The 23071-nt window shown below is 46.4% G+C and overlaps 1 protein-coding gene across 2 annotated transcripts in view; it reads right to left on the bottom strand.

The window, feature by feature from the left end:
• Positions 1-928: 928 nt before the first annotated feature.
• Positions 929-23071, bottom strand: part of CPT1A (carnitine palmitoyltransferase 1A) — a 31119-nt gene continuing 8976 nt past the window's right edge. The window contains exons 2-19 of one of the 2 annotated variants that reach the window (XM_075280822.1): positions 20772-20925; positions 20265-20407; positions 19945-20116; positions 19182-19283; positions 17573-17710; positions 16112-16189; positions 10590-10697; positions 8669-8753; positions 6716-6911; positions 6211-6399; positions 5794-5899; positions 5073-5189; positions 4122-4286; positions 3848-3982; positions 3001-3153; positions 1779-1892; positions 1454-1546; positions 929-1067 (exon numbers count right to left, since the gene is read on the bottom strand). In XM_075280822.1, the coding sequence (XP_075136923.1) occupies positions 969-1067; positions 1454-1546; positions 1779-1892; positions 3001-3153; positions 3848-3982; positions 4122-4286; positions 5073-5189; positions 5794-5899; positions 6211-6399; positions 6716-6911; positions 8669-8753; positions 10590-10697; positions 16112-16189; positions 17573-17710; positions 19182-19283; positions 19945-20116; positions 20265-20407; positions 20772-20912 (2334 nt within the window). In that variant the 5' untranslated portion in view covers positions 20913-20925 and the 3' untranslated portion in view covers positions 929-968. Of the gene's footprint in view, positions 1068-1453; positions 1547-1778; positions 1893-3000; positions 3154-3847; positions 3983-4121; positions 4287-5072; positions 5190-5793; positions 5900-6210; positions 6400-6715; positions 6912-8668; positions 8754-9265; positions 9354-10589; positions 10698-16111; positions 16190-17572; positions 17711-19181; positions 19284-19944; positions 20117-20264; positions 20408-20771; positions 20926-23071 lie in introns of both variants that reach the window. The other variant, XM_075280820.1, reaches the window with a different exon arrangement.

Consider the following 23071-nt stretch of genomic DNA (forward strand, 5'->3'; position numbering starts at 1 on the left):
CTTCGCTATGAGCGTCACATTGATGCCATTTTCATCGCCTTACTAATAACTGTTATAACATTGTAAATAGTGTAAATGTCACGTAACATATAACATACAACACGCCTGGACACTGTTCAAGTACTAGGTTGAGTTAGTTACAGTATCTTCTAGTAAGATTACACTTGGTTTTACATCAGGACTTCCCAAGATACAGCCAAGATCTCGTGTAAATGAAGAAGAAGAAGAAGAAGAAGAAGAAGAAGAAGAAGAAGATCTCCATTGTATATGGATCATAGAAGCAAAATGGTCCCCTGTAGAGTTAGGTGAGACGTACAGTACGGTTAGTATACGAGATCAAGCATTTGGATACCTACGTACCAACACCGGAATCCCAACGTACAGGGCATTAAAGCGTCTGTGCGGGAAAACCCCCCAAAAGCACCAGGATTGGCCATTTTAATTCAACGTAGCATTAGCTCCGCCCCCGAGGTGCCATTTAAGGGACAATCTCGCACATGTTGGGTCTGTCGGCAAGTTTACGGATGAAGTTGTGGACCCACAGACGACAAACCAGTCCAAGGTTACGGATTGGCAAAATAGACCTGCGTTTGGAAGATGGTTTAGGATATCAAAGGAAAAATGTCCAAAAATATTTTTTTAAAAATTAACAGTTCAATGAAAATTAGAGGCGGCGGCTACAGAGTGAAAAGTGGTGAAGTCTCCAAAATACTAGAAGCCCTTGTAACGTTTCTGGATGTTCCAGCAGCAACTGAAATGACACAAAGTCCATACAATGTTCTGCAGACCCGAAAACATAAAAATGTATAAAAATAACTATTAAACCGGCACAAGACTAAAGGGGGGCCCCGGAGGTGTCCGCAGTCACTAAAAGCAGCAACTACAGAGTTAGTTCTGTCACGACTGTTGTAGTATATGCAACTAGGAAACGGGTCGGGAGGTTTATGGGGTTTGCTTTTCGTGAGGTTTTATTTCTTTCCTTTATTACAGTTGTTTGTGGTGATGTTGAATAATCCCATAATCTCCAGCATGGCCTGTCTGATGTGTTGTCCAAAGCGATGAGAGTCCTGAAATTTTAAAAACATTTTCCATGTCACTATAGATATATATATATATATATATATATATATATATATATATATATATATTTAAATTCCTGCAATTTTAACTCTGACCACCAAGCATAATAATAGACTGCAAGCTGCCAATTTTATAGGTGTTTTCTTTGCATCGGTCACTGCATTTACATATGAAACATGAATACAATAGAAGATAGCACCTCTATAGATAACACTATCCAGCCATCATTGCATCCTACTTTTGCTCCCGAGTGGAGAATCATCCTTCAGAATTTATAAAATGGCAAGTAATAATCAAAATAAGTCCGGACCCATTTATAAAACTAGAAAACAACAAATAATAGAAATCTAGAACCAATAAATTTAGTACTTACTGTCTCTGGGCTAGAAAATTTGCTTGATATGTGGAAATTGATCAGATTTTCACCCACAATGATATAGGAAACCCCGTATCCATCATCAGCCACCTAGAAACACAGCAATATACACATCAGTGGGATATTACAGAGAACCTTGGTAAGGTGGGTCTAAAACTCAACATCCAATGGCCAAGGGATGGAGGTCAAGGGTCGCTATCCACTACGAAATGTACAAAGGAAGAGGATAGAAGGAGCGACCTCGGGGGGAAGGAAATCTGCAGAACACATACAGAAGACACAAGATCATCGCAATAAGTGACGTCCATCAAATGTAACTTACTGGACCAAAGCCACCGCCGCTTGAGACGTTCTCTGGAAACTTCTCCAGCTGGAATAGGTGAACCTGCTGCTGAGGTGTCTGACTTGTGGACAATCTCCAGGGCTCGGACAGAACCTAAAGGGTTACATTGTTGCACTATTAATACGCTGGAACTCTCTATATAACGTCTGCAACTGTAATCATCAGGCTGGAGATTGTGTTGCTTTTTGGTGCAGCCAAATGCATTCAGTGATGGTTTGACGACTATGGGGCTTCCAATCCATTCTGATGACACAGATGATTATAGTGCAGGTCTTATCTTACTCGGTGTCATCTGAACGGAACGCATCCCTATAGATGTGAATGTATAATGGAACGCACTTGGATGTCATCACATATTGGCAGCCCACTCTGATGTGTTCATGGGGCCATGAAGAGGACATGGCCGCTCTTCTCATGTGCCTAATCGTGTTCCTCATGTAACAATTCTCTAGTTAGTTACTAAGTTTCCTTTTCGAACCCTTTTGGACAACTCCTTTACGATGACACCAGATCCTATAAGATATGCACAGCAAAGAGTCGCTTTCATTCTAGACAAGGAGCTGCCTCTCCAGAAGTGAACGGCTGGCAGGCAAAACTCTGTTCCTGCAGTGGCCCGAGGGAAACGTATATGGCCAACCAAAGCCTGACCAGACACATTAAATGCTGTTAGGTAAACCATTGTTTGACCATAAGCTGTTCCCCCCACCTGTCCATACATATACATGCTCAGCTCCATCCAACATGCCGGAGCTCCTAGTACGGTCGGGCTCAGCAACTTTCAGCGCTCGAACTGTTGTGAAACTACAACTCCCAATAGGCTCCATTCACTTCTATGGGAATTCCAAGAAGAGAAGAACAAGCATGCATGCTGGGAGTTGTAGCTTTACAAGAGCTGCAGAGCCGAAGGCTGCCGACCCTGTAGTAGGGAGAGGAGATATCTGACCTCAGCTTATCTACGACAACAAAATGATACGTCTGTGGCCATCTGTTGTCAGGAAAGACTCAGAAGCCCCAATTCACATTATACAGTTGACCGATCCCGCCAAATCATTGGGTTCTGCCTACGTTCATCTAATGTGTAGGGTCAGCTTAAAGCTGGGGGTTCGGAAGCTGAACCTCTAAAGGAGATGTCTCGATGAGACAACTTTCTTCAGGACACACAGCTTGTACGCCAGTTTAGCCTCTGACAGTCTTCTCTTACTTCTTTAAGGAAAGGCGAGTCCACACCCAGATACTTGGACACGACGTAAAGACAGAAGAGGTGCCGATCGATCCCGGCCCCGGTCATGGCCAGGCGGTACATCTGCTGATGCTTCTCTGACGCTGCCTTGAATAACTTAATTCTGGTTTCATTCTGCAAATAGAAAGAGACGTCTTGTAAGGTTTGGATCAGGTTGTAGGATATAATGAGAAGATTAGTAAGAAGCAAAGCAGTAACTTCCAAGAATGGACATAGAACCAAGCAGAAAACTTGGCGAGTGTCTGATCAGTGGGGATTGGACCACTCAGACCCTTAGTGATCAGTAGAACAGGGGTCCTATGGAGCGGCAATCCTATAAGTGTGTACAGTCCATCTCTAGGAGACTGCTGAAGAGAAGCCACTTGACTTGACACCACTTGACTATCCTTGGCAGTCCCATAGAAATCAATAGGGTCAATCAATGAGTCCATTCCATCCGTGATACAAGGGACCTCCATTCTAGTGATAAGAACGGTCCCAGCGTTTGGATCTGCTCCAGTCAGGCATTCTCACCTATTATCTGAATGAGACTGCAATTCCAGACTCAGCCTGTTCACCAGAGTGGCACTATTTTTGGTTAAGACTAGTAAAATTGTGCTAGGTAAGCACTAGTGCTGTGGTCTCTGTCATTTGGGTCCACCAGGGGAACCGAATGACAGAGATCAGGCAAAGGCACTGACAGATCCCATTGACTATAATGGGGTCTTCTAAGTGTCCGCTGCGATGGAGTCTCCAACTAAGACAACGGAGCAGTTGCGAATCCAGCCTTAGACAAGATCTCATGTAGACAATGCCCTGAAATACTTACAGTTTCTTTGGGGTTTGACATGGCCAAAACAAATTCACTGGACTCAATAGTGCAGGAGCGCACGGTCTCGGTTCTGCCTTCTCGGAATAATCTGGTCATGGAGGCCTCGTAGGTCAGACAGAACTTGCCCTTATCCTAAAGCAAGGAACGGATGAAACCCTGGCATTAGTCCTGGAGAGGACGACGACCACACACAAGGCTGAAGTCCTGATTGAGTCCATAAAACTCGTCACATGAAATCGCTGTCATATAAAGAAGAAGAAAAGCGACTTACCCGGAAATGCGCCAGCTGAAGCGCCAACTGAACAAAGGCGTCGGGGCTCGTTCTCGCTTTCTTGATGACACCTTTGCCAAAATTTTCAAAAGGGAATGAATGAAAATCAACGTCATCCGCAAGGGCCTTGGCAACAGTCAGGGAACTCTCAATCACGGTTTGGCACTAAAAAATGTAAGCAAAAGGGAAAGTGAAGCCAAGACCTAGGAAAGAGTCAAGTCATAAAAACAAGGAGGTTTCTGAAGACTACGAGGAGGATCGAGGACTCGTCTGCTGGTGCAACAATAAGGGACAAAAGCTCATTGTTGGGAAATTCTTTGTAGTCTTGAAATGGTTTCTCCAATAAAACAATTATCCCCCCCCACAGGATAGAGAAGAAGAGTCCGATCACTCCGGATAGGACGGCTCAGACCTGCAATGATCACGAGAACGGGGGTCTCCGAGCTCCCTATGTAAACGTGATGGTAGTTGTACATCCATGACCCCACACCATTGACTTCTACAGATTGGCTACAAAGAATCTCCCTCTCATTCCGAATCGCAACAACCCAACGGTTCTGTGCGATACATGGACAACTATTACTGTTCTTGCAATACTTAATTTCACCTGAGATGGCGCTGCAGGACTGACTAATCTGTTACTCAATCTGGAAGCTCCTCGCAATGACTACACTAGGTAGAGTGTCTAGTCTCTTGCCTTGGCCCATACATATTAGACGCCATGCACCAATGATGTACAAGGACGAGTCCTCAGGTTCTGCTTCACCTATGATCACGGCCTTGGAGGGAGTGGAGTTCTAATATGGGGAATGTGGTTTGGGACATAGATTAACAAATTGGAGAGGGGGAACTTTGAGAAATCTTGGGACTGGATGTGAATCTCTGAAGGTGTCATGGAAGCCATAATGGGACTACACCGATCCCATGTGACCGCCTTGTAATCTCGCTTACCTCTTCTGGGATCTCCCATTGCAGTCTGCTTGGAGGAGGGACGCTGGGATTGACGTCTCCCTTACAATGGCCATCTTCTTCATAACCAAGATCAAACTTGTCAGTCGCCATGACGTACTGAAAATTTGGAAATTGGAGCATTTAATGTAACAGATATGAAGATTAGAAACAAGTTCATAAAATACTGCAAAGGTGGAAAGAATTGTGGAAGCCTTGTCCGTTCTAAATAGGTTTTATTTATAAGGAACAATAGATGGGAAATATATTGACATTAATGACATCAGATCCATCACCATCACCTTTACCAGCGACCACCGAAGCCACCAATCGGTCTCCGCAGTCTTGGGAGCGTCTCCACTCCTGGTCTGGTAATGGACTGGGTGAGGATACAGGAGCAGGAATCTTATTTTGTTTTACACCCATCTTGGTCACCTAGGAGTTTCCTATAATTTCTGGACGACCCCTTTAAGGTGTCCCCTGTCCTCTAACATGTGAGTACCACCCGGACGCTCCGGGCCGGGCACCTTATTGTACCATGTCTTATAGGCAGTTGAATCGCTGCACAAGGTTTGAGGTTTGGAGAAGATCTCAGAATTTGCATTTTACAAAAACAATAGAAAATAGAATTTTTGATTATTATCCTGGACTGTGATTTCTACAATAAACCAAACCCATCATCATTATTATTATTATTGGACTGGATTATATTATCACTACTTACCTCCCACAGATGACCAACAATTGGGGCATCGGCCCAGGAATGCTCGCAGTTCATACCCATCTTCCCATTCTTGAAGACAATGAAACTGATCGTTTTATCGAACCACCTAGAACACAATAGACCCAGCCATTAACATGGAGGAGATCATTACCTCTGGCCTATGGGGCTTCTGCCTGGCACCATGTTATAGTGGTCTCCTGTTCGGCCCTCTAGCCCAGCTGGGATTGGCATGGCCATTAATACTGCTGTTGACAGGTAAGCGAGGTCTAGGAGGTGTTGGTGGGATTTCCGTACTTGTAATGGTCATTCATCCATTTCCAATGTCCAGATTTAGGCAGAACGTTTTGAGAAGGCGTTTCTATTACTATGTATACTATGTATTACACGCACCCTCCATAGATAGTAACATAGTAATACCTGTCGTAGCATTGACCATGTAGGAGGGACTTGGCGTATTTGTCCAGGGAGGTGACTGGGTCTTCCTTGTTGTATCCTTGCTCGGTTTCATCCAGAGTCACAAAGAAAGCGGCTTTCTCCACAGCGTCCAGGCTTTGCTTGTTCTTTCCATTCCCAAAGTAATCCTTACGAGCCTTGGCCCATGGCACCCTGCAAAAAATGGAACAAAAAATGGAATGAAGATCTAAAACGAAGCCCAAAGTAATCCTACAGACTAAATCAAGACTATAAGTCCCTGCAGATTGGGAAACGCTCCAGACGAAGCTGACTTCCAAGATGGCGGAGAGTATTGGACGCTTCCGTCATGGGAAAGAAAGGTAAAGCATGAGGGATGTCAACATGTCCATGAGATTGGCCACCACCAGAGTTGTCTGTAAGCAGATGACTCCCTTGGAATGAGCGTGGGGAATGTGGAAAGGTTTTCCTATTAGGTAGCACCGGTATATGCCCAGAAGTCATCTCATACCTGTCTCCAGCAGTCAGTGCGGCCAGTCTTTCTTCTCCGGGCAGGGGTTCGGACTTGTCGTCAATAATTCGCTGCATTTGCTGCTCGATCTCTCTTGGCTTCAGCAACCGCCCGTCGTGATACAACCACACTTTGAAGTAGCGCCCCTTGTGGTAGACAACAATGTGCTTGCTGTCTTTGACATGCTGAATGGTGTCTGCAATGATCAGAAGTTACAGTGAAGATATAATGTGAAGGAGAAGACTCATGGATACGGCCAGAGGAACAAAGGAACAGACTATTGGGCGGAGAATTAGAAGTCTAATGGGGGCTGTAAGTCAGGATCAGATCTTCGGAGAGATAGGTTAGACTATTTGGGTTTGGTGATACCAAGAATTTATATCTATAGCCCCTTTTTGGCTGGGGCAGATGTTCCATTTATGAAACCTATGGAGATGAGGGGCCATTGCCAGCTGAATACATTGCTGTGGTATAGAGGTGACATCTATAGACACTATGGGGTGCATCTGCTGTGCTGGGTACTCTGCGCCCTGGGAGTCTTTATACAGGGCTGGTGTTAGCACCAAGAAAACCTGAGCAGATGCCGGAGCCCATTGGGCTTACAGGGGCCCATGACTATCAGAGCAGTCTATAGAGTACCAGTAAGTCTGATCCATACACATATATGTCGGCTGGACTTGCTGATTTTGGAAAATCTGGTCAACCAGCTGAGAACAATGGGCAGCAGAATGTGGGTGAAGGCTCGCAACACTTTAAGGCTCGACCCTTGTATTAGACTTTTGCAGAGTTTATACAAAACAGAAAGACACGGACAAACCCAACACCACAGATCAAAGGGCAGGAACAAATTTTACAGCAATAAGACAATTTGCCAAGGTGGCTGTAAAGAGAACTAAAAGATGATGCAAAATAGTGAAGGGAGTTAGTCAGCATGCAGGGAGAGGAAGACGAGGGATCATTGGATGGTCAAGCAATAGATTGGTAACAATTCGGAGGCATCTAGAGCCTTGGTTATTCACCACAATGATACTGTAAGCCTGCATGCAGAAAGGACCATTTACAAACAAGACCGTGCCCCATACAAGATGGCGGTCCATTATATCCATGAAGTCTGCTTGTATCTCACTGATATGTTAAAGGGGTTGTCTGGTGTAGTAAACCCATTTTACATAACCATAAAATCCAGGATCCGTCCAGGATCCTCATTTACTATTTTCTTATCCTGGAGGACCAGACACATTGGTAAGTTACATAGTTTACCCATTGAGGTCAATGAAGACTGTGTAATACTTCATTTGCCCTGCGGAGGTGCTGCAGAAGAATTCTATACTTGATACCAGGTTCCTGCTGATCACTGTCCCAACTGTAGGGCACCCTGCGATGATCTAATAGGGGAACAGCCTGACAAAAAGGTATTGGGAAACTCCCCCAAAAATAAGATGCACCATGGACAAGTCTTATGTTTGCATCCAATGGCGCTGCCCTATTCTAGCCTTAGGAAAACCTTCCAATATGGGGGCTGGAATTTTTATGCAAGGAATATGCAAATAAGACCTCAATGGTGGAAAAGAGGAATGAGCTCCGGCGCCCCCTATTGGAAGGAGGTCCCTATAGCTTAATGCATGGTATTCATAGAAATCTAAGGGCGTGCTATACAAGGCCTGGGAAGACATCATAGGTTTGCTGCCCATCATGACTACGACAAAGAATTTCCTAAAATTCAATGATGATTCCTAAGTTCAATGATTAAGTTTCGTGGCTCTAAGTGAGACGTGTGCACAAGAACGTTGGTTTGTATATGGTCCACACTCGCTACATTACATCCCAGTTTTTATACTTTGTCTTGCGTAACAGTCGTCGTAAAGTCATTGCCACGTGCGTGTGTTAAACGGTGCGACACATGCGTTAGGATTGTGATGGCTAACAACATGGAAGACAGGACCAAGCTTGTACCTGTCTCAACGCCTGGAATACGGCTAGAATTGAACATTCGTTCATACTGGGAGGAACACATTGGAATGGTATTATTAACCATAAGCTGAAAGGAAACATAAGGGATGAAACAAATGAGGGAAGGGAATGGAGAAATCAATACAAGAACAGGCAAAAAGTAACAGTCACAAACACAATACAAAAAATGCAGGAGAGGACCCGATGACCTAGGATGGAAATACCAAAATAAGGGAGAGGAGTCGCCAAGCGCTTTACTAGGTGAGAAACATCGAGGTATCTGATGAAATATTAACTGTGAAACCAAGAACATCTCCCCTGGTTTATTGCTCGTAGGGGAAGCCATGAACGGCTGAACTCATCCATGACTCAATCCAGTGCCAGTACAGGACACCGGCTCCCACCAAAATTTTGCAGGTCAGATGTAGAAAACCACGTTTCAGTTGTTTACAAACAAATTAGTTCAGCCCTTTAGTCACCAAGTCATAAAGTTTGACACCCTTGGAAATCAGCAGAGCCCTCGCAACGGGGAAATCTCACAGCTAATATTTGATAGATACGGTAGCAGGGATTGGTACGGCGGCCATGGACGGCCCTTACCTGTCTCTTCTCCAGGGATACGGGAAGTGTTAAACATTCTTTCCCACTGAGATGAGCATAATGGAACCGTGGATCCCATCAGCAGAATCTATACCACATAACCAAATGGCGGGCCAACAACAGAAGTGCAAGACACAAAATATCAGGAAAAGGGACAGAAATCCAGAAGAGGCAGCAATTCTGGAGGGCAACATATTAGGCATTGTAGTCAGAGGAATCGATGAGCGGGGGTTCTCTAGGCTCATATAAAGAACTGATAAGGATTGGTAGAATTATTTGGTAGAATGAAGTTTCACAAATTCGCAACAAATTAACTTTACAGTCAAAAACGTTATTTATAAAAGCCCAGATATCTCCTTTATAGAGTAACCGGCATCCTGGGGGTCGGACATTAGTATACAGACCCCTGGGGGGCCGACAAACCCCTTCTAATATATTGACCTATATAGACCTAGATCAACCTTCTATTGTCAGAGATAAATACAAAGAATATTCACTTTCATGAAACGATGGAAGCAAAAAGCAAAAACACAGCAAAGTGGATCTAGTGTAGGATACAGGGGATGATGTTACATGTTATATACTCAGGGTTATATGGTGTTTTATTATGTAACGTGAGATTTATTGTAGAGGAATCAATATTGGATCTTTGGGGGTCCCACATCCAGTATCCCCAATGATCAGCTGATTGGATTGGGCTGCGACGTTCCAGAGTCTGCTCGATGCTCTTCGTTGTATGCCAGACACAATGTACAGTATATAGTATATAGCAGCTCTGGTCCGTTCACTTGAATAAGACTGAACTGCAGGAGTATCACATGATTGATGGATGAAGCTGCAGCTCCTACGGTCAGCTGATCGGTGGGGGTGCCGGGTGACTAACCAGAAATCTGACATTACTGTCAACAATATAAAAATCCTGGAATTTCCCTTTAATTGAAAATGATCATGTACATAGCAAATAAATGAAGATTTGTGGATACTCTGTCACGAGAGGTCTATTCTATATCTGCCTATTTGTGGCCCCCTACTGGTTATGTTGTACACTGCACCCTGTCTAGGTTTTCATGCTATTGTATTGAATTTCTTTTTTGAAAAAATTGGAAGGTTTTAACCAAATTTGATCTAGAGTAAAGTAAAGGCAGCCCCATCTGTACATGAGAATGTGTTACAATACGCCGGGCATGCTGGGAGTGATAGTCCTGCAATAGTCGTATAGCCCCAGGACACTATAAAGTGCTCGTCCGCAGTGTTATTTCAGTAACATGAAGGGATGTTTACTTAAGCTTGATACAAATGTAACCCTGCGGTGAGAATCACATACCGGTTTGATCTCCTCCCGGTCCAGTTTTCTCCGGTAGAGCAGAAGTGCGTGGATGGCGTTGCCGGCTCGGGCTGCTTGGACTGTAGTTGGCAACACATAAAGGTAATCCTGGGAGGGAAAGACAATAAAGAAATGTGGCCGATTAATCTCAGGTCTAAGGAAAGGAAAAGAAAAACATGGCGGCTTTATTTCCACAAACATCATGGACGGGTCTTGTGTGAATTGTGACTCCGATCACTTTACAGAAATCCTCGACTTCAACATAAAGTAAAAGCTTTGCCCCCGATGTCTCGGCACTTTAATGTCCTCCTAGAATATATCTTTATGGATAACACTTCACCCCCTCCATTACACTGAGATCCATCTGACATTTCTGACTACCGGCCCCTACCACTAGGAGGAGCTCTCTGCATGTGCATTTATACAGCCATACTGGTCAACTGGTAGGAACGAGTCCTGGCAAGTGATTGTTCCAAAACTGGTGACATTTTCTACAATCCACTGCCATCTATTGGATTATTATTCAACATCAGGTCCCTTAGGTTGTTCAGCACCTGGATGTAATGAACGGTGACAGGCTGGACAAAGTGGACAAAGTGCTGGGAAGTGTAGGCGTTATACTGTGTGGGGACACTAAGGGGGTATTATACTATGCAGGGACACCAGGGAGGCATTATACTGTGCAGGGACATCAAGGAGGCATTATACTGTGCAGGGACACCAAGGAGGCATTATACTGTGCAGGGACACAAAGGGGCATTATACTGTGCAGGGACACCAAGGGGGCATTATACTGTGCAGGGACACAAATGGGGCATTATACTGTGCAGGGACACCAAGGGGGCATTATACTGTGCAGGGACACCAAGGGGGCATTATACTGTGCAGGGACACCAAGGGGGCATTATACTGTGCAGGGACACCAAGGGGGCATTATACTGTGCAGGGACACCAAGGGGGCATTATACTGTGCAGGGACACCAAGGGGGCATTATACTGTGCAGGGACACCAAGGGGGCATTATACTGTGCAGGGACACCAAGGGGGCATTATACTGTGCAGGGACACCAAGGGGGCATTATACTGTGCAAGGACACCAAGGGGGCATTATACTGTGCAGGGACAGCAAGGGAGCATTATACTGTGCAGGGACACCAGGGAGGCATTATACTGTGTGGGGACACTAAGGGGGCATTATACTGTGCGGGGACACCAGGGAGGCATTATACTGTGCAGGGACACCAGGGAGGCATTATACTGTGCAGGGACACTAAGGGGGCATTATACTGTGCAGGGACACTAAGGGGGCATTATACTGTGCAGGGACACCAGGGAGGCATTATACTGTGCAGGGACACCAGGGAGGCATTATACTGTGCAAGGACACCAGGGAGGCATTATACTGTGCAGGGACACTAAGGGGGTATTATACTGTGCAGGGACACCAGGGAGGCATTATACTGTGCAAGGACACCAGGGAGGCATTATACTGTGCAGGGACACTAAGGGGGTATTATACTGTGCAGGGACACCAGGGAGGCATTATACTGTGCAAGGACACCAGGGAGGCATTATACTGTGCAGGGACACTAAGGGGGTATTATACTGTGCAGGGACACCAGGGAGGCATTATACTGTGCAGGGACACCAAGGGGGCATTATACTGTGCAGGGACACCAAGGGGGCATTATACTGTGCAGGGACACCAAGGGGGCATTATACTGTGCAAGGACACCAAGGGGGCATTATACTGTGCAGGGACAGCAAGGGAGCATTATACTGTGCAGGGACACCAGGGAGGCATTATACTGTGTGGGGACACTAAGGGGGCATTATACTGTGCAGGGACACCAGGGAGGCATTATACTGTGCAGGGACACCAGGGAGGCATTATACTGTGCAGGGACACTAAGGGGGCATTATACTGTGCAGGGACACTAAGGGGGCATTATACTGTGCAGGGACACCAGGGAGGCATTATACTGTGCAGGGACACCAGGGAGGCATTATACTGTGCAAGGACACCAGGGAGGCATTATACTGTGCAGGGACACTAAGGGGGTATTATACTGTGCAGGGACACCAGGGAGGCATTATACTGTGCAGGGACACCAAGGGGGCATTACACTATGTAGGGACACCAAGGGGGCATTATACTGTGCAGGGACACTAAGGCGGCATTATACTGTGCAGGGACACCAAGGGGGCATTATACTGTGTGGGGACACTAAGGCGGCATTCTACTGTGCAGGGACACCAAGGGGGCATTATACTGTGCAGGGACACCAAGGGGGCATTATACTGTGCAGGGACACCAAGGGGGCATTATACTGTGCAGGGACACCAAGGGGGCATTATACTGTGCAGGGACACCAGGGAGGCATTATACTGTGCAGGGACACCAGGGATGCATTATACTGTGTGGGGACACTAAGGGGGCATTATACTGTGCAGGGAAACCAGGGAGGCATTATACTGTGTGGGGACAGCAAGGGGGCATTATACTGTGCAGGGACAGCAAGGGGGCATTATACTGTGCAGGGACACCAAGGAGGCATTACAGTATACTGTGTGGGGACACTAAGGGGGCATTATACTGTGCAAGGACACCAGTGAGGCATTATACTGTGCAGGGACACTAAGGGGGCATTATACTGTGCAAGGACACCAGGGAGGCATTATACTGTGCAGGGACACTAAGGGGGTATTACACTATGTAGGGACACCAAGGGGGCATTATACTGTGTGGGGACACTAAGGCGGCATTATACTGTGCAGGGACACCAAGGGGGCATTATACTGTGCAGGGACACCAAGGGGGCATTATACTGTGTGGGGACACTAGGGGGCATTATACTGTGCAGGGACACATTATACTGTGCAGGGACACCAGGGAGGCATTATACTGTGACCAGTCATGACCATCTTGACCAGGACACCCCCTCCCTCTACTGAATTAGAATTCTCCTTACAAAAGACTTTCAGTTTTAGGATCTTCAAGGTCTTATGACCGTATGTGTGGACCTGGTGAATGAAGAGCCATAAAACACTTGTAGCTACGCTGTGATCCTAATGTGCACTGGTTCAATGTACTTTGGTCGCTGCACTGGAATGTTTTATCACCTCCTTCTAGTAAATGAGGAGATAAGATAAATTCCAAGAATTAGATAACAATGTTTTCTGTTTAACTGGAAATAAAATCAGTAATCACTTTTTCCAGACTAGAACCAAAGCAGCGACCTGCGGATCACCACAATGTGATCAACTCAACTGGTATGCTGGCGACCTTACATTTTCTCCACAGTCGCCACTGCAGGTAAAATGAGGTATTACAGTATATGACCCCACCCCTGCAGATAGATATGCTGGGTCTGGTGACAGTAACCTATCTATCTGCAGGGCTGGGGTGATATGCTGGGTCTGGTGACAGTAACCTATCTATCTGCAGGGCTGGGGTGATATGCTGGGTCTGGTGACAGTAACCTATCTATCTGCAGGGCTGGGGTGATATGCTGGGTCTGGTGACAGTAACCTATCTATCTGCAGGGCTGGGGTGATATGCTGGTACTGGTGACAGTAACCTATCTATCTGCAGGGCTGGGGTGATATACTGGTTCTGGTGACAGTAACCTATCTATCTGCAGGGCTGGGGTGATATGCTGGGTCTGGTGACAGTAACCTATCTATCTGCAGGGCTGGGGTGATATACTGGTTCTGGTGACAGTAACCTATCTATCTGCAGGGCTGGGGTGATATGCTGGTTCTGGTGACAGTAACCTATCTATCTGCAGGGCTGGGGTGATATGCTGGTTCTGGTGACAGTAACCTATCTATCTGCAGGGCTGGGGTGATATGATGGGTCTGGTGACAGTAACCTATCTATCTGCAGGGCTGGGGTGATATGCTGGTTCTGGTGACAGTAACCTATCTATCTGCAGGGCTGGGGTGATATGCTGGGTCTGGTGACAGTAACCTATCTATCTGCAGGGCTGGGGTGATATGCTGGTTCTGGTGACAGTAACCTATCTATCTGCAGGGCTGGGGTGATATACTGGTTCTGGTGACAGTAACCTATCTATCTGCAGGGCTGGGGTGATATGCTGGTTCTGGTGACAGTAACCTATCTATCTGCAGGGCTGGGGTGATATACTGGTTCTGGTGACAGTAACCTATCTATCTGCAGGGCTGGGGTGATATGCTGGGTCTGGTGACAGTAACCTATCTATCTGCAGGGCTCAGGGGAGATGTGAACAGTCTGTAGATTCTTTATAGTCTTAGCGCCGGATTTTTATTGTTTTTCTCATATAATTCCGCTGTTGCTTTTTGCCTCAGGCCGTTTTCCCTGCACGGGGAGATTTCATTTATATTTGATCCCTACTGACAACTGTGCCTTGTTCTGGGCTGTGAATACTTCCCGCGTCTGTTTGTTATCAGCAGATCCCTGATACCGGACTAGATTGTGTCTGTATACAGGTGACTGGTGAGGACGTTAATAGAGGAAATAGATAATACTGGTGTAATTTATAGTGATATGGTGGCGCTTCAGTACAGGGATCGGTCCGTGACACACAACATGTTGTTTTCCAGAGAAAACTGTTATGTCTCTGACATCTGACATGAATAAACAGAGAGTTGGGTGCACTGAGCCTACACACTGGGTGCACTGAGCCTACATACAGGGTGCACTGAGCCTACACACTGGGTGTACTGAGCCTATATATAGGGTGCACTGAGCCTACACACAGGGTGCACTGAGCCTATACACTGGGTGCACTGAGCCTACATACAGGGTGCACTGAGCCTATATACAGGGTGCACTGAGCCTATATACAGGGTGCACTGAGCCTATATACAGGGTGCACTGAGCCTATATACAGGGTGCACTGAGCCTATATACAGGGTGCACTGAGCCTACATACAGGGTGCACTGAGCCTATATATAGGGTGCACTGAGCCTACACACAGGGTGCACTGAGCCTATACACTGGGTGCACTGAGCCTACACACAGGGTGCACTGAGCCTATACACTGGGTGCACTGAGCCTACATACAGGGTGCACTGAGCCTACATACAGGGTGCACTGAGCCTATATACAGGGCGCACTGAGCCTATATACAGGGTGAACTGAGCCTATATACAGGGTGCACTGAGCTTATATACAGGGTGCATTGAGCCTATATACAGGGTGCACTGAGCCTATATACAGGGTGCATTGAGCCTATATACAGGGTGCACTGAGCCTATATACAGGGTGCACTGAGCCTATATACAGGGTGCACTGAGCCTATATACAGGGTGCACTGAGCCTATATACAGGGTGCACTGAGCCTATATACAGGGTGCACTGAGCCTATATACAGGGTGCATGGAGCCTATATACAGGGTGTACTGAGCCTATATACAGGGTGCACTGAGACTATATACAGGGTGCACTGATCATCTCCACTATTCACTGTCATCTTCTGCCCTCTTGGTCTATTACACAGTATAACTGTAGAGAGATCACTTCTGATAGACTTACCATTGCATAGTAATTACTGTTGACCATGATCGGCCCTCGGCCTCTGAGGTAGATGTATTCTTCCCACCAGTCACTGACCTGGAAACACAAAGTTACTACAGTTAACCATGTTATAGAAGGATAGCAAGGAGATAGCCAAAAGTTTTTTGGTATGGGGGAACTTATAATAGATACCAGAATGGGGCCCCTCCTGGATTCATGACATTGTGGGCCCCCGCTCAGGAGGGCCAGGTTCTTGTTGGCTCTATACACACTTGGGCTAACCGTCTACTCTCTGCAGAGGTTGTGACCTCCCAATACTTCTGGTCTCCACATGGCGTCCAGCATCCCGTCCTGCAGCTTCTTTTTACAAAAACTAAACTGCTATATAACCATTTGCGATCATGTGATCCTGAAAGATCTAAAAGGGGTTGTCCCTAAAAATACAGGGTTGTGCCTTGTCCTTTACCAAGGATCTCCAGTCTTGTAATGGTGGACGATTTTGTACAAAGGAACCTCCTCTATGAGGTCTGTATAACATATCACATATGGACAAGAGTTCACCCCATCAGGACAACCCCTCTAAAAGTTATTTAAATCTCTGAGCACCGTCCGCACGGCTCGGATTCCAGTAATGTTACAGCACTTACAAATTCATAGCGGAACTGCTAAAAATAAGTGATAATGAAACAAAGGCGGCAGTGTTTGGGGGAACTCACAAAATCGTCATTTTTTCCAGCCCACACGAGCTGTTTGTGCAACCAGAAGCAACAAACCCAGACACAAAAGAAATGCAAGAAGTTGGTCATGTTAATGGTTGATATACACAATACAGTCACATGGATACCTGCACAGGGTGCACCTACCCATATTGCACCTTTCCGTATTGCACCTGCACAGGGTGCACCTACCCATATTGCACCTGCTCGTATCGCGGCCAAATTCCATTGAAGAGCCATAACCTGCATCCTATTTCACATCTAGTGATCCCTGGAGATCAAGGACTGTGCAAGATCAGAGGGAACTGAAGTCAAGGACCAATGGCAACCCCTTCAAGCAGGCCTGATGTCTTTGGTAAGCACAGAGTTGGGGTCTTTAGTGGGCTCACATTGGAACTGCCAATACTTCAAGCAGGTTTCTCATTCTACATAATGATGTGAAACTGATAGTACATGCCCCCATCTCTGGGGGGTCCATTACTGGGACCTCCACCAGTCCAGCTTAGGTTCAGTTCCCCCGCACCCTGCTGCTCTTGCAGAGATCTGACACATTATTGGAACATTTATTGCTAGAAACATTTTATATAGAGAAGCAACAAATACAAGGTTACGTCTACGTAGCAACATCTGACACCAAACAGTGAGACACTTGGAAGCCCCATCATGTTACACCTCCTAAAATTACCCAGACCCGACACTTTACCGTTTGTGGGACGTTCCCATGAAAATCTGGGCTTTAAGGTAACACGGACATGACACTTACGTAGTTTGTGGCCCACCACGATTTCAGTTTCAAGTACCACTGAAGTCTTGGTCCCAGGTTAACGGCAAAATCTTTGGCAAGACCTTCCATCCTCTTAAACTGTTCCTCATCCATCAGTGGTTTAACGGAGTCCAAGTACTAGAGAGGTAAAGCATGGCGGTTAGTAGCGGTTGTATCATTGAGCCTGTAGGTTACAGTATTGTCACCATTCATAGTGGACCTTATATTCTGACCCAGACGCCTCAGACTCCAGCCCTCTGCCTATATCACAATACTATGGCGTCATAGCGTGCACCGTGGACTGAGGTCCTATTCCAAGTTTGCTATTGGGCCTGATGATTGTCGCTTCCCTAAATACGGACATCACTATACTGCACTTATGGTATATATTGTATAGAAAGCAGCAAACACAAGCCGACCGGAAACAGCCTCAGACTATTAGTACAAGGGATTATTATAGAACATGCAGAACAATGCGGCACGAGGACGCGGCACCTTCAGGATCTGCACATACGGTAAGACATAGTATAAGGCGGTATAAACTGTGCCCTTGTAAGAGGAGACCTGGGGACGTCTATGTGCCGGGTGTATAATCCTGTAAGGCTGTTCCTACAGGCAGAGAAGGGATATGTACGGGGTCTGCACTAGCTAAACCAAGGCTGGGGTGTATATAGAGGTTAGGGTGCAATACACACCCGGCGCCAGCCCTCACCATCTAACATACTACATACAGGACATGATGTAACGCATTGTCAGTAACAGCCATAGAATAAACTGGAAGAAATGACAAGTGGGAACCCTGGACCAGAATTACTTCTAACAAATTCTGCAAAGAAGCCACAAATCCGATCCTGCACATGAGAATCCCGACCGAACACCCAGCGGGTTAGAGATTGTGCAGATTATTTGTAGGATTATTTATAGGTTACAAACCTCTGCCGCTCTCCACATGTTCCTAAAAGAGCACAGAAGAGGACAAGACATGACGTCAGACTATGGTCACAGTCTATGCGATTAGCCATATCATTCTCGCTCCACATTTTGTGTCTTATGATCTTATGTAGCTAATGAGAGGAATCATTTTGGAATTTTCAGATCAAGTAATAGGATTCAGTTGGTTTAACCATTTAAAGGGACCTTTCCACTGCCTGCTCACTGAGATCACTATATGATTAGTGGAGTATATAAGGACCATAAGATCCAATTTTGGGACATTGGGGGTGCGGTGTGTGTGTGTGTGGGGGGGTTCTTGTGTTGGATATTGTCCTGTGCAATATCTTCTGTTACCCCCTCTACCCCAATGGGTGCGCTGTATTATAGAGAGGGATCAGGCCACTGTATACACGGCTACAGAATATAACACACGAGAGCGTCCTGCACATCAGTCCAATAATAACAATGGTCAGGACTATTTCCGCAGTCCTTTATGACGCATCAGATCGATGGCTGGAAACACATTCGGTCATTTCTGTACATGAAGTCGTCTCGCTGGTCAATGTGGACAGAAAACTTAAGACAAGAGACTTTTGTGTCGAGGTTGAATGAACGACAATAACAAGAAATTCTTTCATTACTAAGTAACTTCTTTATTGAGATGAACAAAACGTACCCTTTTGACCGTGTCCTGAACAGCCGGCACCGGCAGACGAGGAAGAGACGTTTGGAAGCTGTAAAGCATCGGCTTCCGGCCAGAGAACAATTTCACCATTCCCTGGAAACCAAAGGACACAAAGTGATAAAGCCCAACGTACAAGTCGGAGGTTCCTCGAGTAACAGAAGAGACTTTGTAACAACTTTACAAGACAAGCAAAGGTGGAGGATATATATTATACATATGTATTAAAAACTTCCTTCCATACATTTGTATCAATCTGTCCTCGGTTTCCTTTGAGGTCTCTTTTCCTTCACCCGTCTGATAACTCAGATTTGCAAGTCAAATGTCATCGTAACCAGTTGCAGGACCGACCCCGGACGGATTCAAATATTAGATTTTGTATAAACCTGAGAATGGCTCGTACCACAAGGACTATTTGAATTGTCCTCCAGTGACTTTCAGCTGCTGCCATGTGACGGCCACTTCCACCGTACCATGGCCATATTACCAAGACGGAACCGCAAAACACCAAGAACATTCAAAGACTGAAAACTCTTGTAAGTTGTAACAGTCAGAAACAATCCCATCTTCTTGTAGGAAGAAGACATACGACTATCTTTTTGCTCTGGCCCTATAGAACTATTCATCGAGGTCTTTGGTGAAGTTGTAACTCAACAAATTGGATCTTTTTTCCAATTCATTAGAATCTTTTTTTACCAAACTTGCCACAAATGATCTAACAGATGGATCACGGCTTCTATGGTGGAAGGTCACTCACCATCCATAACCTTGTAGACTTGGAGAGCTTTCCGTGCTCTTCAAACATCCATCCATGATATGCCAGAAGCATCTTAAGGGAATATCGCATAGTAGCGGTCAGGGCAACCCACAGGCCGGTGCCGAAGAGGACGTTACTGACGATGTTCTGGGTCTGGCTGGTCATGTATCCCCTGTGGGAGAGGAGAAGACAATGATGTGAATGATCGTACAGGTGACAGCACGTATATACAGCCCATTCATACCCTACACAACGCCCGCCATGTCTAGTCTATATAACCAAGTGGATTGAACACAGAAGACAATAAATCCCAATCTTACGTGGTGGTCAGCGCCTGGTTTATTTTCTCGATCAAACCAAATGATGGATCCACTTTGGTGTACATTGATGTTGAGGTGACACCGACCACGACGACTAACCAACTGGTTGGACTTGATGGGAAGACGCCGGTGAGGATTCCATTCTGATGAAGAAACAACACATTAAGAAATGGAATAGAACCAACAAGAAGGACTACAATGGGCGCGAGCTCGGGGTATCTCATTGCGGCCATTAAAGGATGCAAAGAAGGTGTTGTGGAGGAGGTGAAGGGTCTCCTTTAAGGGACAGAAGCCGAGCTCCTTCATTTCCATTGGGCTCCCCGAGTGAGCAGTGATTTATATCAAACCCCTAGAACAGGACCCTTACTCAGATGAGAAGCCACATCCAGCCCTACTTAGGATCTCAGCACCGGGACCCCTCCAGTAAAACCTTCAGACCCGTCACTGATACCCCTGAAAGCAGACAAGTGTCCTGCGATGGACGTCACATAATGGCTCTCGTCTTACCTTAAACCTGATGAACTTCTTCTTCCAGGAGTGCAGTCCGGAGAGATAGATTTGTCGCAGAGCTTCATGGCTTAATCTTAAGTCAATTCCATCTGGAGTTACTGTAAACTGGAAGGCCACGGCCTGATGCGCTTCTGCCATCTTTACTATTCCCCTAGGAAGACACCATATCAAATATTAGGATTATCACAACAGTTTCACTATTCAAGTGTTCTAGACCCAAAATTAATGACTTATTACAATGAGATGGGTGGAGGTCTGACACTCGGCCCCTGCGTTGATCAGCTTGGGTGAGAATAGTAGATGGAGCTGGAAGCCGATGGCTCTGTACACGGTGCGGGGAGAATCCATCCTATTACAGATCAGCTCCTATCCCACGGCTGGGCCACTACACAGTGTACAGAGCTGATCCAGATCAGTGCAGGGGCTGGGTATTGGACCCCCACAGAACTGAATGCAAAGACCTAAGGACAGAAGGTTAGCCATCCCAGCAGGGGTTACTAGGAGCCAATGCAATCTTTCTCCTGATAATTGGGCCTTACTTTCCTACCATGATGGATTAGTCCTCGCACCTACGTGCCCACATTGATATTACAGAGATTAAGGCTCCGATTGAACTTGCCAACTTGTAATAGGATTAGGACAGAACAATGAAGCCTAAGCTGCTAAGTATTTCATGCATTTCTAGCACAACCATATAAACCCTCCGGATATCGCTCATTGGACGTCCCCAAGAGACGAAACCTATAAAAATATATATATATGTATACATGCAAAGCAATAGCAAGGGAACGCGATCGCCCCGGACGGAGGACTATATTTAGTCCCTGAGAACCGCAGACAAAACTTTCCAAATACGGCTACTTGTAGGACGCAAAAATATCCGAGTGCAAAGAGCACGAAACATCTGGAGATTGTGGAAGAGGAGTCTGATACCAAGTACTATATACAGAGGAGAGGGGACCGGGACTATATACAGAAGAGAGGGGACCGGTGCTATATACAGAGGAGAGGGGACCGGTACTATATACAGAGGAGAGGGGAGCGGTGCTATATACAGAGGAGAGAGGACCGGGACTATATACAGAGGAGAGGGGAGCGGTGCTATATACAGAGGAGAGGGGACCGGGACTATATACAGAGGAGAGGGGACCGGGACTATATACAGAAGAGAGGGGACCGGTGCTATATACAGAGGAGAGGGGACCGGGACTATATACAGAGGAGAGGGGACCGGTGCTATATACAGAGGACCGGTACTATATACAGAGGAGAGGGGACCGGTACTATATACAGAGGAGAGGGGACCGGGACTATATACAGAGGAGAGGGGAGTGGTACTATATACAGAAGAGAGGGGACCGGTGCTATATACAGAGGAGAGGGGACCGGGACTATATACAGAGGAGAGGGGACCGGGACTATATACAGAAGAGAGGGGACCGGGACTATATACAGAGGAGAGGGGACCGGTACTATATACAGAGGAGAGGGGACGGGGACTATATACAGAGGAGAGAGGATCGGGACTATATACAGAGGAGAGGGGATCGGGACTATATACAGAGGAGAGGGGACGGGGACTATATACAGAGGAGAGGGGACTGGTACTATATACAGAGGAGAGGGGAGCGGTGCTATATACAGAGGAGAGGGGACCGGGACTATATACAGAGGAGAGGGGACCGGGACTATATACAGAGGAGAGGGGACCGGGACTATATACAGAGGAGAGGGGAGCGGGACTATATACAGAGGAGAGGGGAGCGGGACTATATACAGAGGAGAGGGGACCGGGACTATATACAGAGGAGAGGGGACCGGGACTATATACAGAGGAGAGGGGAGCGGGACTATATACAGAGGAGAGGGGACCGGGACTATATACAGAGGAGAGGGGACCGGGACTATATACAGAGGAGAGGGGAGCGGGACTATATACAGAGGAGAGGGGACCGGGACTATATACAGAGGAGAGGGGACCGGGACTATATACAGAGGAGAGGGGAGCGGTACTATATACAGAGGAGAGGGGAGCGGTGCTATATACAGAGGAGAGGGGACCGGGACTATATACAGAGGAGAGGGGAGCGGTGCTATATACAGAGGAGAGGGGACCGGGACTATATACAGAGGAGAGGGGACCGGGACTATATACAGAAGAGAGGGGACCGGTGCTATATACAGAGGAGAGAGGACCGGGACTATATACAGAGGAGAGGGGACCGGGACTATATACAGAGGAGAGGGGACTGGTACTATATACAGAGTAGAGGGGAGCGGTGCTATATACAGAGGAG

The sequence above is a fragment of the Leptodactylus fuscus genome, chromosome 7, assembly GCF_031893055.1.
Source record: "Leptodactylus fuscus isolate aLepFus1 chromosome 7, aLepFus1.hap2, whole genome shotgun sequence".
Taxonomy (NCBI): domain Eukaryota; kingdom Metazoa; phylum Chordata; class Amphibia; order Anura; family Leptodactylidae; genus Leptodactylus; species Leptodactylus fuscus.